Consider the following 15193-nt stretch of genomic DNA (forward strand, 5'->3'; position numbering starts at 1 on the left):
ATATACGGGTGTTGCCATTAATGGTTAACACAGCAGCATTCAACTGATGGTGTTTGCAAAGAATCTGGCACATATATTTCGTCACATGGACATTAAATTTTAAAACTGTTGCTGGGAAGAAAAGGAGGCCTATTACAAGGGGATGCCAAGCCCCCGACTGGAAAGACATTTTTTTTGCATACTAGCAGACAATGTTGGAACAAAGGAACCAATCCCTGCTCCCCAATATACAGGAGAGACCTGGTCAAACCAGTCAGTCACATGACCACCTGCTGGCCAACGAGGGGAGTTTTAACTTGGAGAAACAGTGTTGGAACTCAGAAAGCTGTTTGCTTGCCGCCACCTTTCCTGTCTGCTGCCATCTCTATCTCATGGAACTGAAAACCACCAAAGACATATGAACCCCAAGAGAGAAAAGTCTCCTACAGTGAACAAAGTTTAAGAATACTGAGCCCCAAAGAAAAGCAAGATCTACCAACAAGCAAGGACTACAGCGAGCTCAAAACACAGCAACAAAAACCCACTTCAGAGATTGCCTCAAACCTCTCTATTTTTCTTCTGCTCTTTTCTGTCTCTATTTGCACGTGGCTCTTGCGTATGCATGCTAGCGTGGGGCGCAGTATGCGGCGTGTATCCGTAGGCATTAGCCGAATTAGAGTTTAAGTTTTAATAAATTTCACTTTTCTTCCTTAAACCTAAGAAAGCCTGTTTGTGCTCCTTTTGTTGCCTTATAATTGGAAAGCGGTGAACAAGGATTCACCAAGGGGGAGCTAAAACAGTGTTCAAAAATTAAACCCGGTTACAATAAAACCAGGTGAAGGCTGAGAAAGACCCCAAAACACCTTTATCACCTGGTCGTAACATGTTCAATAGATCAGGGCAATTTGCACAGTACGAAAGGTATCGTTTAATATAATTACCAGAAAAGTCCATTAGAAGCATTGAGAAACTGAAGAGCACCATCTGCTATAAAAGTATTTGACAAAAATTTTGTTTTGAGAGAACAGAGCATCTTGCAACATTTTCATTACTTTACATGCAAGTGGTGTAATGATGCATTGTCACAATTTACTTTATCACATTGACTACTGGCTAATAAATATCTTGCCAAGACTTTCACTTGGAAATGCAGCTTTGTCCTTCAATGCTATGCATCATGATACTAAAAGTTATTTCAGGTTTTTCCCCTCCCTCATATTATTTTGCAACTGTGAATTAAATTCAGTTAACAACAGTTCAGGGTTTTAGCAAAATAGAATTAGATAAAAATTACAGGGTTTTCTTTCAATTCAGAAATAGTAACCTTATATTGACTTCCAAACATTATTTTTATGAATGTACCAATATATTGGTTTCAGTGCAATGGCTCAGTACACTTCCATAGTCAAGATTACAAATTTTATGAAATAGGTACACAAGGAATGAGAATGTACACTTATTTCAAATAGGAAACAGTAGTGGAAAATTAGCTGGAAAGCACGAGTGAAATTGTTCATCAAATATTGAAGGATCATAAAAACCCAAAATGTGAAATATTAGAGGATAGAAGCACGTATCTGATGAAGCAGTCACTGTATTATGGTGTCATCCTTGAAATTATTGCCAAATATAACTGCAATTATTAAATATGAAAAAGCAAGCTGTATTTTAGTTTAAGACAGGGAATGTTTCCTGATTACATCTTCAATCCTTCTTTGGTCTCTTGGCTTTATTAATATTTTCTTGACGTTTTTGTTTCTTCTTCTGCTCTCGATCTCTGGCCTCAATCATTTTTGCCAGTTTCCATGACAACACTGCACTTGCTAAGAACAGTGGGGTTAGTGCCAAGATAACTGTTGAAAGGAAGCCATAAGGGTCTTTTGCAGCCCATTCAACAATGTACTCTGCCCAACCTCTTATGTCCAACATCCTTGTTTACACCAAGACCTGTAAAAGTAAAACAACGCATAAGGGTCAATACAATTGCTCAATTTCCGATACCACTCTGTTCACCAACCCTCCCATTTTCTTCTTGAAATACACCCTTCATCCACAATATCTTCAGTCAAGATGCTGCAACAATCTACCCCATGAATATTTTTGAGTATGTTACTAACGCTATTGCTTCAAAGTTGCATTATCGAGTAGCGTGGGAAGAACCTGCTGACCATTATTTGCTGCCTTCCCCCCAACACAGCTGGGGAAACGTCAAGTGCAAATATCAACACAAAATAGGGATCGCTACTTGAAAGCCCAACATTATAACTGCTAAACCATTTGAAGTGCTTAAGTATGTCAGTTTGTTTTTAAAATAGACTTTTGCTCTTTCAATGAAGCAATGTAACGGTCTTCCTTCCAGTCAAAATTGCCATTTTCTCCTCTCAGAAGCACCAGGCATTAAATTATCTTCCCTAAAAGAGATGGGAAAAATCATAGTGTCCTTGCAAGTCTCTCATTCACCTCCTGACAGCCAGTTAGTGTCTTTAGCTCTCAATCAACATTACTGAAGCACATTAATGATTATCGCATTGCTGTAAAACCTTGACGTGAGCAAATTGGTTGCTGCGTTTCCCTATATTACAACAGTACCACACTTCAAAAGTATTTAATTAGGTGTAAACCTCTTTGGGATGTCCCAAGGTTATGAAAACCACTCTATAAATGCAAGTCTTCAATGACAGAGCTTGATATGTAGGCTATACATACAAACATACGAATTAGGAGAAGGCAGCAATTCGGCCCCTCAAGCCTGCTCCACCATTCAATAAGATCATGGCTGATCTGTTTATGTTTCGAATTCCATGCTCCCATCTACCCCCGATAACCTTAGATTCTTGTTAGGCAAGGGAATCAATCTACTTCTGCCTTAAAAATATTCAATGACCCTGCCTCCACCACCTTCTGAGGCAGAGAGTTCCAAAATCGCACAACCTTCAGAGAAAAAATTTCTCCTCCTCTCTGCCCTAAAAGGGCAACTCCTAATTTTAAAGCAGTGCCCCCTAGTTCTGGACTCACCCACAAGAAGAAACATCCTATCCACATTCACCTTGTCAAGACCGTTCAGGATCTTATAAATTTTAATTAAGTCTCCCCTCACTCTTCTAAACTCCAGTGAAAACAAGCCCAGTTTGTCCAACCTTACCTCAGAAGACAACCCACTCATTCCAGGTATCAACCAAATAAGCCTCCTCTGCAGCGCCTCCAACATATTTACATCCTTTCTTCAATAAGGAGACCAAAACTGCACACGCAGTATTCGAGATGTGGTCTCACCAATGCCCTGGATAACTGAAGCATAACATCCTTACTTTTATTTTAAATTCCTCTCTTAATAAAGGATAGCATTCCATTTGCCTTCTTTATTACCTGCATTACTAACTTTTTGTGACTCATGCACTAGGACACCTAGATCCCTCTGCACCCCAGAATTCTGCAGTTGTTCTCCGTTTAAGTAATACGCTGCTTTTTTATTCTTCCTGCCAAAGTGAACAACTTCACATTTTCCTACATAATACTCCATCTGCGAGATTTAAGCCCATTCACTCAACCTATCTATAGCGGTCTGCAAGCTCCTTATGTCCTCTTCTCAACATACTTTCCTACCTATTTTTATGTCATCTGCAAATTTAGCTATCATGCAATCGCTCCCCTCAACTAAGTCATTGATACACATTGTAAAAGGTTGAGGCCCCAGCACAGAGCACTGCAGAACTCCACTCAGAAAAGGACCCATTTATGCATACTCTGTTTTCTGCCAGCCATCCAATCTTCTACCCATGCAAATATGTTACCCACTACACCATGAGCTCCTACTTTGCGCAATAACCTTTTATGTGTCACCTCGTCAAATGCCTTCTGGAAATCCAAGTACAGTACGTCGACAGGCTCCCCTTTATCCACAGTGCGTGTTAATCCTTCAAAGAACTCCAATAAATTGGTTAAACATGATTTTCCTTTCACAAAACCATGCTGACTATTCCTGATTACCTTGAGTTTATCTGAGTGCCCAGCTATAACCTCCTTCATGATCGATTCTAACACCTTCCCCATGACAGATGTCAAACTAACTGGTCTATAGTTACCTGTTTTCTGCCTCCCCCCACTTCTTGAATAGAGGGGTTATATTTGCTACTTTCCAGTCTGATGGAACCTTTCCAGAATCTAGCGAATTTTGAAAAATTAACACCAACGCATCTATTACCTCATTAGCCACCTCTTTTAAGACCCTAGGATGAAGTCCATAAGAACTAAGGGACTTGTCAGCCCACAGCCCCATCTGTTTGCTCAGTACTGTTTCCCTGGTGATTGTAATTTCACCAAGTTCCTCTCTTCCTTCCACCTCCTGATTTACATCTATTATTGGAATGTTTTTTATATCCTCTATAGTCGAATTTCCACTCCTCTGTAGTGGAATTTAATCCTGAGATGTGTGAGGTGATGCATTTTGGGAGAACTAACAAGGCAAGGGAATATATAATGGATGGCAGGACCCTAGGAAGGTCAGAGGGACCTTGGTGTACATGTCCATTGATGACTGAAGGCGGGAGCAGCACAGGTAGATAAGGTGGTTAGGAAGGCACCTTCCCCTGCAATCGCAGGAGGTGTAATACCTGCCCATTTACCTATCCCAGGCCCCAAACACTCCTTTCAGGTGAAGCAGCAATTTACTTGTACTTCTTTCAATGTAGTATACTGTATTCGCTGCTCACAGTGTGGTCTCCTCTACATTGGGGAGACCAAGCGCAGACTGGGTGACCGCTTTGCGGAACATCTCTGCTCAGTCCGCAAGCAGGACCCTGAGCTTCTGGTTGCTTGCCATTTCAACACTCCCCCCTGCTCTCATCTCTGTCCTGGGATTGCTGCAGTGTTCCAGTGAACGTCAACGCAAGCTCGAGGAACAGCATCTCATTTACCGATTAGGCACACTACAGCCTGCCAGAATGAACATTGAGTTCAATAATTTCAGAGCATGACAGCCCCCCATTTTACTTTCATTTTTAGTTATTTTTTCTTCCTTTTTTTTTTACATTCTTTTTTACATTTTTTACCATCTTTTTTTTGCATTTATTTCATTTCATCTTAGTTTGTTCAGTTTGCTTACCCACTGTTTTTTTTCAGGTTTGCACTTGCTGCTGTTCAATATTCTGTGTATTAACACCTAATCTGTACTAATGCTTTGTCTTTCAACACACCATTAACATATTGTTTGCCTTTGCTCCGTGACCTTTTGGTCAACTATGTGGCCTGGTCCAATCTAGACCTCCTTTGTTATCTCTTGCCCCACCCCCACCTCACTTGCTTATAACCTGTGACTTTTCTAATATTTTTCAGTTCCGAAGAAGGGTCACTGAACCGAAACGTTAACTCTGCTTCTCTTTTCACAGATGCTGCCAGACCTGCCGAGTGGTTCCAGCATTTCTTGTTTTTATTTCAGATTTCCAGCATCCGCAGTATTTTGCTTTTTTTTGGTTAGGAAGGCATATGGGATACTTGCCTTTATTAGCCAAGGCATAGAATATAACTGCAGGGAGGTTCCGATGGAGCTGTATAATATGCTAGTTAGGTCACAGCTGGAGTACTGTATACAGTTCTGGTCGCCACACTATAGGAAGGATGTGAATGCACTGGAGAGAGTGCAGAGGAGATCCACCAGGATGTTGCCTGGGCTGAAGCATTTCAGCTATGAAGAGAGACTGGATAGGCTAGGGTTGTTTTCCTTAGAGCAGAGAAGGCTGATGGGGAATCTGATTGAGGTATACGAAATTATGAGGGGCATAGATAAGAGTAGATAGGAAGAAACTTTTTCCCTTAGCGGAGGCGTCAATAACCAGGGGGCATAGATTTAAGGTAAGGGGCAGGAGGTTCAGAGGGGATTTGAGGAAACATTTTTCACCGAGGGTGGTTGGAATCTGGAACACACTGCCTGAGGGGGTGGTAGAGGCAGGAACCCTCACAACATTTAAGAGGTATTTAGATGAGTACTTGAAACACCATAGCATACAGGGCTATGGGCCAAGAGCTGGAAAATGAGATTAGAATAGATAGGTGCTTGATGGCCAGCGTAGACACGGTGGGCCACAGGGCCTGTGTCTATGACTCTAAGAGAAGCAAAATAGTGAGAAAAGCACAGAAAGAAAAATCAGTTCCCCAATTAAACAATTTGAACTAGACTTCCTTCCATTTATTCTAGTCTGCAATGGCACAAGTTGAAAAACAATTCAGTTCATCCACCATTCGATTCAGGTTTTTCCAAGTCTTTTTTTTTAAGGGCCTCACTTTGACAAACCAAAAGTACCATATCTTTAGCAGTTTAATATTCTGTTAAATATTCGGGTAATGCCTTTTCCTTATACTGTGAAGATGGTGTTACAAGAAACTAAAAATTCACCTAATCCGTCCTTTATTTCATGGGAAGGGTACCAGCTAAACATTCTGCCTATTCGTTTTTCAGAAACCTCAGATATTAAATGTGAGTCAAACACTTTTAAAAGTCAGAAAATCTATACCACAAATATTTCAATCACCAGAGACTAGTTTTGTTTTATTTCCATTTTGTTGGACTTTATCAGCTAAATCTGAAAACAATGGCCATTATGAATTTTTTTTTCTGAAAGCTATTCAACCTTTAGATAATTGTAATGGGAACCAAATCTACAGATAATTTAATAATTTGATAAACAATGTTTTGACTGGGCATCTCTTAATACCATCCTCATCACCAACATTTGCACTCAAATAGGATTCCTAGCTGAAATATAGAGCAATGCTAATTCAAACACAATAATCAGATATTCTGAAAATAAATAGAAAAACTTCACCTTTCACTTCAATACAACGGTGAAGATATCGGTAAAACCGATCTTTTACACAATCTTAGGTTAGGCTAATAACTAAAGCCCATTTTCCACAGACCCCGTAAAGATGGACTCAGTGGCACTAAACACCAAAGCATACAACCAAATTAGGAAAATTGACATTAACGAAAAAACAGTGTTTATTCAGCTTTCAATTATTTTGAAGAAAATCAGACTCATACAGCACTGAAGGAGCTGATTCATTTGGCCCTGTGCCCACCGTTTGAAACAGCTAACCACTTAATCCCTCCACCAACCTGTTCTTCCCCTGTAGTCTTACAAAATTTGTGCTTTTCTTCAAATTAGAGGATATGCAGATCAACTGTCCTTCCTTTCACAAAAAACCCTGTTCCACTCAAGTACACATACCTATTCCAGAATTAACTTTATGGGGCTACCTAAAAAGGCAACATCTTCCCTTACAAAAAGAAATGCGAAGAAGATTTTACTTTAAAAAGATGCACTGCAAGCCAGCTAATTTACTTAACCTGTCAGACGGTTTACTTCTATCCAACTTTCATGTCAATCCTACTTTGCACTCAGGTAACAAAAGCACTCACTGTTTAGGAGAAGCTGCCTTTGTCAGTTTATTCCCCCCATCCCATCAGAGATAAGCTGATTAGTTACTTTGAGATGGGCTTAGTGGAGGCCAGATCATGGATCAGTTTTTCCTCCCACGAGATGAGATGTTTAGCTACCCTAAGGCATCCCTGAAGTGCACCTCGTGTGGACGCCATGGCAAACTATTTCAGTTTTGCCCTCCCTCGAGGCAATTTGCTCAACAACCAAGAGTTAACCCAGCTGGCATCCACTTGAGAACTGAAAACACATCACACGCAGCAGATGCATGGGAACACCACAACCTGCAAGTTCCCCTTCAAGCCAAACACCATCCTGACTTGAAACTACATCGCCATTCCTTCACTGTCGCTGGGTCAAAATCCTGGAACTCGTTTCCTAACAGCACTGTTGGTGCATCTACACCCCAAGGACTGCAGCAGTTCAAGGCGGCAGCTCACCACTACCACCTTCTCAAGGGCAATTAGGTATGGGCAATAAATGCTGGCCCACCAGCGATGCCCACATCCCATGAATGAATAAAAACAAGTCATTGCATCCTTCTCACAGCTTGCTTTCCCACCTAGCTTTTTATAGTCAGCAAACTTGGACACAGTACACTCAGCCCCTTGATCTAAGTTATTAATATAGATTGCAAATAGCTAAGGACCCAGAACTGATCCTTGCAAAACTCCACTAGTAACAACTTGAAAATGACTCATTTACTCCTACTCTCTGCTTCTTGTCCTTTAACCAATCCTCTATCCAGGCTAACATATTACACCAAAACCCATGAGCCCTCATCTTGTGCAACCACCTTTCGTGTGGCATCTTATCGAATGCCTTGTGAAAATACAACCATACTACATGCACTGGTTCCCCTTTATCTATCCTGTTAGTTACATCCTCAAAAAACTCAATTTGTTAAAGAGTTTCCCATTCATAAAACGATGCTGACTCTGTCTAATCATATTTGCTAAATGCCCTGTTATGACTTCCTTGATATTCCAGAATTTTCCTGACAAATTATGTCAGGCTAACTTGGCCTGTCGCTACCCATTTTCTCTTTCCCTCCTTTTTTGAATAGCAATGTTACATTTTCTACCTTACAGCCAACTGGGACATTTCCAGAATCTAGGGAATTTTGGACGATCACAAACAGTGCATCCACCATCTCTGCAGCCACCTCTTTTAGAACCCGAGAATGTAGGTCATCAGGTCCAGGGGGATTTGTTGGCTTTCAGTCCCATTAATTTCTCCAGTTATCTTTCTTTACTAATGTTATAAAGTTTCTCCCACTCATTAGATCCTTGGTTTCCCCACTATTTCTGCTACCTTTTTTGTGTCTTCTATTGTGAAGACAGACACACATTTTTTGTTTAACACCACTATTTTCTTATTCCCTATTATAATTTCTCCTGTCTCAGCCTCGAAGGGATCCATATTTGCTTTTGCTATCTTCCTGTATATCGCTATACTTGTAGAAGCTCGTACAGCATATTTAGCTAGTTTATTCTCATTCTATCTTCTCCATCAATTTCTGGTCATCCTTTACTGTTGTCTAAAACTCTCCCAATACTCAGGCTTACTAGACTTCTTGGCAATATTATAAGACTCTTAATTGAACACTGTCATTAACCTCTTCAGTTAGCCACAGATGGATCTTTTTTTCATGTGGAGTTTTTATTTCTCAATGGAGTGTAGATTCATTGAGAATTATGTAATATTTATTTAAATGTTTGCCATTGCTCATCTACTGTCATACCATTTAATCTAATTTCCTAACCTACATTAACCTATGTAATTGGCTTTATTTTCAATACTTTAGTTTCAGACTTAAGTACATCACTTTCAAACTCTGTGAAATTCCATCATACTATGAGTACTCTTTCCCAGAGGACCCTTACTATGCGATTACTAATTTACCCTGTTTCATTACACAAACCAAGATCAAAAATAGCCTCTTCCCTGGTTGATTCCATAAAAGTATAATTCTAGGAAACCGTCACGAACATATTACATGAACCCATCCTCCTAATTACTTTTACCGATTTCATTTGTCCAGTCTATTTGAAGGTTAAAGAGCCCCATGATTATTGCATTGCCTTTGTTACAAGCTCCTTTTATTTCTTGATTAATACGTGGTCCAACAGTGTAGCGACTGTTAAGGGGTCTATAAAGTATTCCTAACACACTTTCTTCCCCTTGTTATTTCTCATCTTCATTTATACTGATTTTACTTCTGATTTTCCAAGTCAACATCCTTCCTCACTACTGTCCTCATGTCATCTTATGCTATCAGGGCTCCCCCTCCTCCTGTTCCATTTGGTTTGTCCTTTGAAATATCAAGTACATGGGAATATTTAGTTTCCAATCTTGGTCACTACGCAATGTCTCTAATAGTTATTAGATCAGACCCATTTAATTCTATCTTCTCCATTAATTCGTCTATCTTATGAATGCTTATTGCATTCAAATAAAGTGCCTTTAATTTTTACTTTTTACGATTTTTCCTGTTTGTCCTTATTCATTGAAGCACTATTACCATTAAATGTTTTCTCCCTTCCTGTCACACTCTGCTTTTATTTTATTTTTTTTTATTTATCAAAATGCTGCTCTGTGACCTTGACTTTTCTATTTGGATGTATAACTTTTCTCTTACCCCACCACCATCCCCCCAAACCTTTTTAGTTTAAAACCCTATCTACAGCTCTAGTTTTAAAAACCACCAGGACACTGGTCCCAGCCTGGTTTAAGTGGAGTCTGTCCCAATGAAACAGCTCCCTCTTTCCCCAGTAATGGCCCATGAATCAAAACCCATCTCTCACACCACTCTTTCAACCACCCATTCAAGTCTCTGATCTGTTTGACCCTATGCCAATTTGCACATTGCTCAGGTAGTATTCAGAGATTACCACCTTTGAGGCTCGGCTTTTTAATTTGGACACTAGCTCCAAAAGCACCCTCAGCAGAACCTCATTCCTTGTTGGCGTGCTAGGGCCCCACCTGCCAAGAATGAGGCATAATAATTTTGTCATGAACATTGACTTTTAAATTGTTGCTGGAGCGAGGAAATGACTTGTTAAACAGATCAGCTGTGGCTGGAAAAGACATCTGCATATTAACAGACAGTGCTTGGAAGGACAAAGGACCATTCCCTGACGCATTCAACCCACAATGGACCTTGATCACTAGTTATTGTGTGTAGGAGGAGCATTCCAGGTCCTGCTAAGATGATACAATCCACAGAGCCAAGACGTGGTCAGACCAGTTAGTCACATGACTAACCTGCTTGGCAACCTGTGTTTCCCTGAGTTCAAACTGTGTACAATTCAGAGTGTCTCTTTGCTCCTGGACTGAAGATCTCTCCTGTCTGCTCCCATCTCTTTCTCACAAGCCTCTGAATCCACTGAAGGCACATGAACCCCAAGAGAGAAAAGTCTCCTACAGCGAATAAGTTTTAAGAAGAATATTGGGTCACAATGAAAAGCAAGAACTATCTACAATCAAGGACTCTACAGCGAGCTCGAGGAACAAATTAACAAAAACTCTTCAGATACTGCCTCAAACTTTCACTTTGTTTTTATCCTTCTGCTCTTTTCTGACTCTATTTGCATGTGTGTACCACGTATGCATGCGAGCGTGGGTGCGTCGTGTATCCGTAGGCATCAACCGAATTAGAGTTTAAGTTTAATAAATTTCAATCTTTCTGCTTTAAAGCAAAGAAAGCCTGTTTGTGCTGGTTTCTTTGCCTTATAATTGGAAAGTGGTGAACAAGGATTCACCAAGGGGGAGCTAAAAACATGGTGTGTTTAAAATTAAACCCTGTTACAATAAGACCAGGTGAAGGCTGAAAGGGAACCCTAGACCTTTTTCTCACCGGGTCGTAACACTTGTTCTACACGTCATTTCTTTCAACACAGACAATGACAACTGGATCCTTCCCCTACCACTTCAAGTTTTTTTCTAACCACAAAGATAACCCTAGCAACAGGCAGACAAGACAACCTTCGGAACTCTTGATCGCAGTTGCAGAGAACGGTGTCTATTCCATGACTATAATGTAGCCTACCACTCCTTTACTCTACCCCCAACTTGAAATGTACCACAGTGCCATGATCAGTTTGCTCATCCACGCTGCAGACTTTACCATGATCCACACAGGCAGGCAGACCTCGTTCCTGTTTGAACAGGGCAAAGGCCGAGATACCTCCAACTCTACACAATGGGTCCCTTACCTGACTGACTTGCAGACACACCTTTCTGTCCCTAACCATTAACCAGAGCTGTACCACTTCCTAACCCAAGAATCATGACTGCCTCCTGGATCAAAGTGTCCAGGTAACTCACCCTCTCTGATGCCACGTAACTTTTGCACCCCAGACTCCAGCTTAACAACTCTGAGCTGAAGTTCCTCAAGATGCAGACACTTATCGCAATGTTCGCCACAAACTCCCACATGCTGCAGTTGCGACATTCATTATTGATTTTGTTTATTTAATTAGTCTATGTATTTAATCAACTTAGTTAAAAGCCTAAAAGCTATAAGCTAAGCACTTAATCTGGTTTAAAATTAGATTAAATTAAATACAAGACCATTAACTTCAGAAATAAAAGACATAGACCATATGGCCCCTCTGACATTCAATAAGACCATGGCTGATCTAAATATTTATCTGTAACATCAACCCCAAAGTATTGGAGGCAAAAAGCCGCAACTCCTACTCTTTCTGCACCAATTTCCCAACTTTTACACTTTTTGCGATACACTCTGTTCTGGCCATACTGTGCCAACCATTTTTCTTGCAACATGCTAAAATTGTGCTGAAGCCATGAAAAAGTGCAGCCTATGATGATTTTCATGCACAGCAAGAAAACTTCACACTCACTTTCCCCATAACAGAAATTAATAAATTGAATAGTGACAAGCAGGAGCCTTCTCACAAATTAATTGTTATAACTTGCAGTTTATTTCATTAACTGCATGAAAGAGAAACATTAAGGGTACATTTAAGTTGGGAAGTGCTTCCTACACTTCCTTTCCCTCTTAATGGTTTCAGTAGTGTAATAATCATTAATGCAGGGTTGGTAGAAATATAACTTTTAGATTTAAATCAAAGTACAAATCCTGAAGAAAAATCTGCACTTTCAAAATCAGGAATATTAATATACAGATCAGCTCACATACCCAACATACCTATGAGACAAAAAAAATCAATTTAAATTAACCACCTGCACCACATCCAGGAATTTTTTTTTACATAGAGGAATATTACAGTTTATTTTTACAGTTGTTCCCCAAAGTTTTATAAACATTAGAACTTAAACAGCTAAGAAAATCTCAAATCTTGCACAACAGCTCTGGAGGTGCTGCATATTTTGTAATCATTTGAGACAAAAGACAGAGCAGGAATCAGTTCAGCCTATGATACCCACAGCAGTTCTCAAAGAATTATCCACTTCAGCCAATTCCTCTGCCCTAATCCCACAGGTTTTAATTTTTTTTCTTTTAAAGTTATTTATTTGTTGCCCTTTTACAAACTATTCTGGATTCTGCTTCCAATGTTTCTGCCGTGGGATTCCAACCCTTAAAAAAAATGTAATTCACCTAACCTCTCCTTCTATTCCTTTGGAAATTTTTAAATCATGCCCTCTGGTTACCCATTCACCAAGCAGTGGAAATAGCGTTTTCCCTATTTACCTTATCAAAACTTTCATAATTTTGAATGCCTTTATTAAATCTCATCTTAAACTTCTCATAAAAAGAGCAGCTATTCCTCTCATCTGGCCTCATAACTAATCCCTGTTATCATCTTAAATTCTAGGTACCCTTTGACATCCATCCTACTGTACCCAACCCAAAACTAGATACAATGGCCGGGATTTTGTAGTCAGTGACTACAACAGTGCGTACTATTCATTACTCATATATGCCTGCAGACTTTAAGGGCTTTTGAGCAGCAACTTACTGTTACTAAAAGATCCTTTTCAGTGCAGAGCCCTCTACAGAGGATCTGGGACCTGTGTGAACAAGGAAAGCAACACAGTGTCTCTTCAACCAAATTGAAGAATCCTCAGAGACATGCAGAATCTAAACCAGAAAGTATAAATTAGAATACATAATTCAATGTAAAAGTACGTACAGAAAGCAAATTAATTGGGAAAGAAAAATTAGATTGAGAGCAATAAGTGACGAGAGAAAAAAATTAAATCTTCAACAATAGTTACATTCAGAAGGAATAAGCCACCATACTTCACTTTCAGGGCCACAGAGATTAATTTGCAGCAATTAAGACTTATCACACCATTAAAAATTCACTTACACCTGAATGCACCAGTCCAAACTATCAGAACTTCATGCCCTTCACGTAGTTTAATCCTGAACCTATTGGTGAGGTACCATTGTAGCAAATCTTATGAACAGCAGAGGAAATTGGATTGCAATTTCCTAATTTCTATGCTTAATTGTGCATGTCCAGACACTGGAAGTTCTGTCCAATTTGCTCTCTAACAGTGAGCACCAATAGCCTCACCATTATTCCTTTTACAACCTTAATCTTTAGGGGGCTTATATACTCTTGAATATTCAAATGTTAAAACATGACCTGCTCACTCTCCTGTGCATTCCTCAGGCCCTCTTTAAACTATTACAAACTAGAATGCTTCCAATTTTCATGTATTGCAATTTAATGTGACAGAACAGCTCTAGAGTCCAAAAGCTGATTCTCCCAGAAATGCATCAATTCCCTTCTTTAGAATCTGCTTGGAATAGATCACAGACAATCCCAAATCCAATAGGCCATTAAGCCCCTCAAACCTGCTTCACCCTTGCAATTAGATCATAGCTGATCTGTACTTCAATTCCATTTACCTGCCTTTACTCCATAATCCTCAATACCCTTAGCTAACAAAAAATTACCAGTCTCAAATTGGCATCTTGGTATATACTATCTTGAAAATTTCAACTGATTCAGTATCCAGTCTTATGGGGAGATTTCCTCTACTCTTTGTGCGAAAAAGTGCTTCCTGATCTCACTCCTAAATGGCCTAGTTTTAATTTTATTATGGTATAAATTACCAGATATTATACTTAAAACCAGCATTTTTGGGGACAGTTGTCCAAACATTAATGTTTTAAGCTTTTCCACTGTAAAGTTTTAATCCCATTTACATACTGTTAATTGGAGTATGTGCCACTTTTAGCGACACCTGCTGAAACTAAATTGATATTTTTTTGGAGGAAAACCAGCAACCCCAGAAGATTCAATCTGAAGAAATTCCACAACAGAAATCCTCCCTGGGTCCAGCCCGAGCCGCGGAAGTGGCCATCAATCCTCGGACACTGAGTGCAAGCAAATGACGCTGCCTCGGGCCTGGGCCCTCCTCAACTGCTGTGCCACTGCGGAAGCCCGCAGACTCCCTCCCCATCCCTCAACCCCTCCTTCTCCCCCCGCATCCTCCCCTCAAAGCGCCGGATCTCACCTGCACCAAGCAGAACGGAAGCGAGCCCAGCCCTCTGCGCATGCGCAAGATTCAGCCACACCGGAAGTAAAAGTGGGAGAATCACCGTGTGACACAGGCGGAGGTCAGAGGTTACCTGCACAGCTGGCTGACAAGTGAAGTGTGATTAGAATGAATCAGTGTGAGGTGCACTGTAAAAATAGAGTTGAGTGCAATACAGCACGATGCAAAAATACAATGCGGTACAAACATGATGTTGTGCGACAGTAAGTACAATGCAGCACCAATTAGTAATACTCTACAGCAGTAAAACAAAGTTCAGGATAATGCAGCATAATACA

General features: G+C 40.1%; 1 protein-coding gene across 3 annotated transcripts; it reads right to left on the minus strand.

Annotated features, from left to right (window-relative positions):
- Positions 1-883: 883 nt before the first annotated feature.
- Positions 884-14930, minus strand: smim15 (small integral membrane protein 15). Of its 3 annotated transcripts, XM_068034014.1 has the most exons (4): positions 14567-14792; positions 13361-13482; positions 3122-3267; positions 884-1926 (listed from the first exon to the last, which is right to left on the minus strand). In XM_068034014.1, exon 4 carries the CDS (start codon positions 1906-1908, stop codon positions 1684-1686), a length of 225 nt encoding a protein of 74 aa, XP_067890115.1. In that variant the 5' UTR covers positions 1909-1926; positions 3122-3267; positions 13361-13482; positions 14567-14792; the 3' UTR covers positions 884-1683. The 3 variants fall into 3 exon arrangements, with proteins under 3 accessions (XP_067890115.1, XP_067890107.1, XP_067890100.1); XM_068034006.1 differs by lacking the exons at positions 3122-3267; positions 14567-14792 and adding an exon at positions 14874-14930; XM_068033999.1 differs by lacking the exon at positions 3122-3267 and having other exon boundaries at positions 14567-14791.
- Positions 14931-15193: the final 263 nt, after the last annotated feature.

Source organism: Heterodontus francisci, chromosome 1, assembly GCF_036365525.1.
Source record: "Heterodontus francisci isolate sHetFra1 chromosome 1, sHetFra1.hap1, whole genome shotgun sequence".
Taxonomy (NCBI): Eukaryota; Metazoa; Chordata; class Chondrichthyes; order Heterodontiformes; family Heterodontidae; genus Heterodontus; species Heterodontus francisci.

Coding starts and splice junctions, on each gene's coding strand:
- smim15 (XM_068034006.1), bottom strand. CDS start 1,908: ATGTTGGACATAAGAGGTTGGGCAGAGTACATTGTTGAATGGGCTGCA.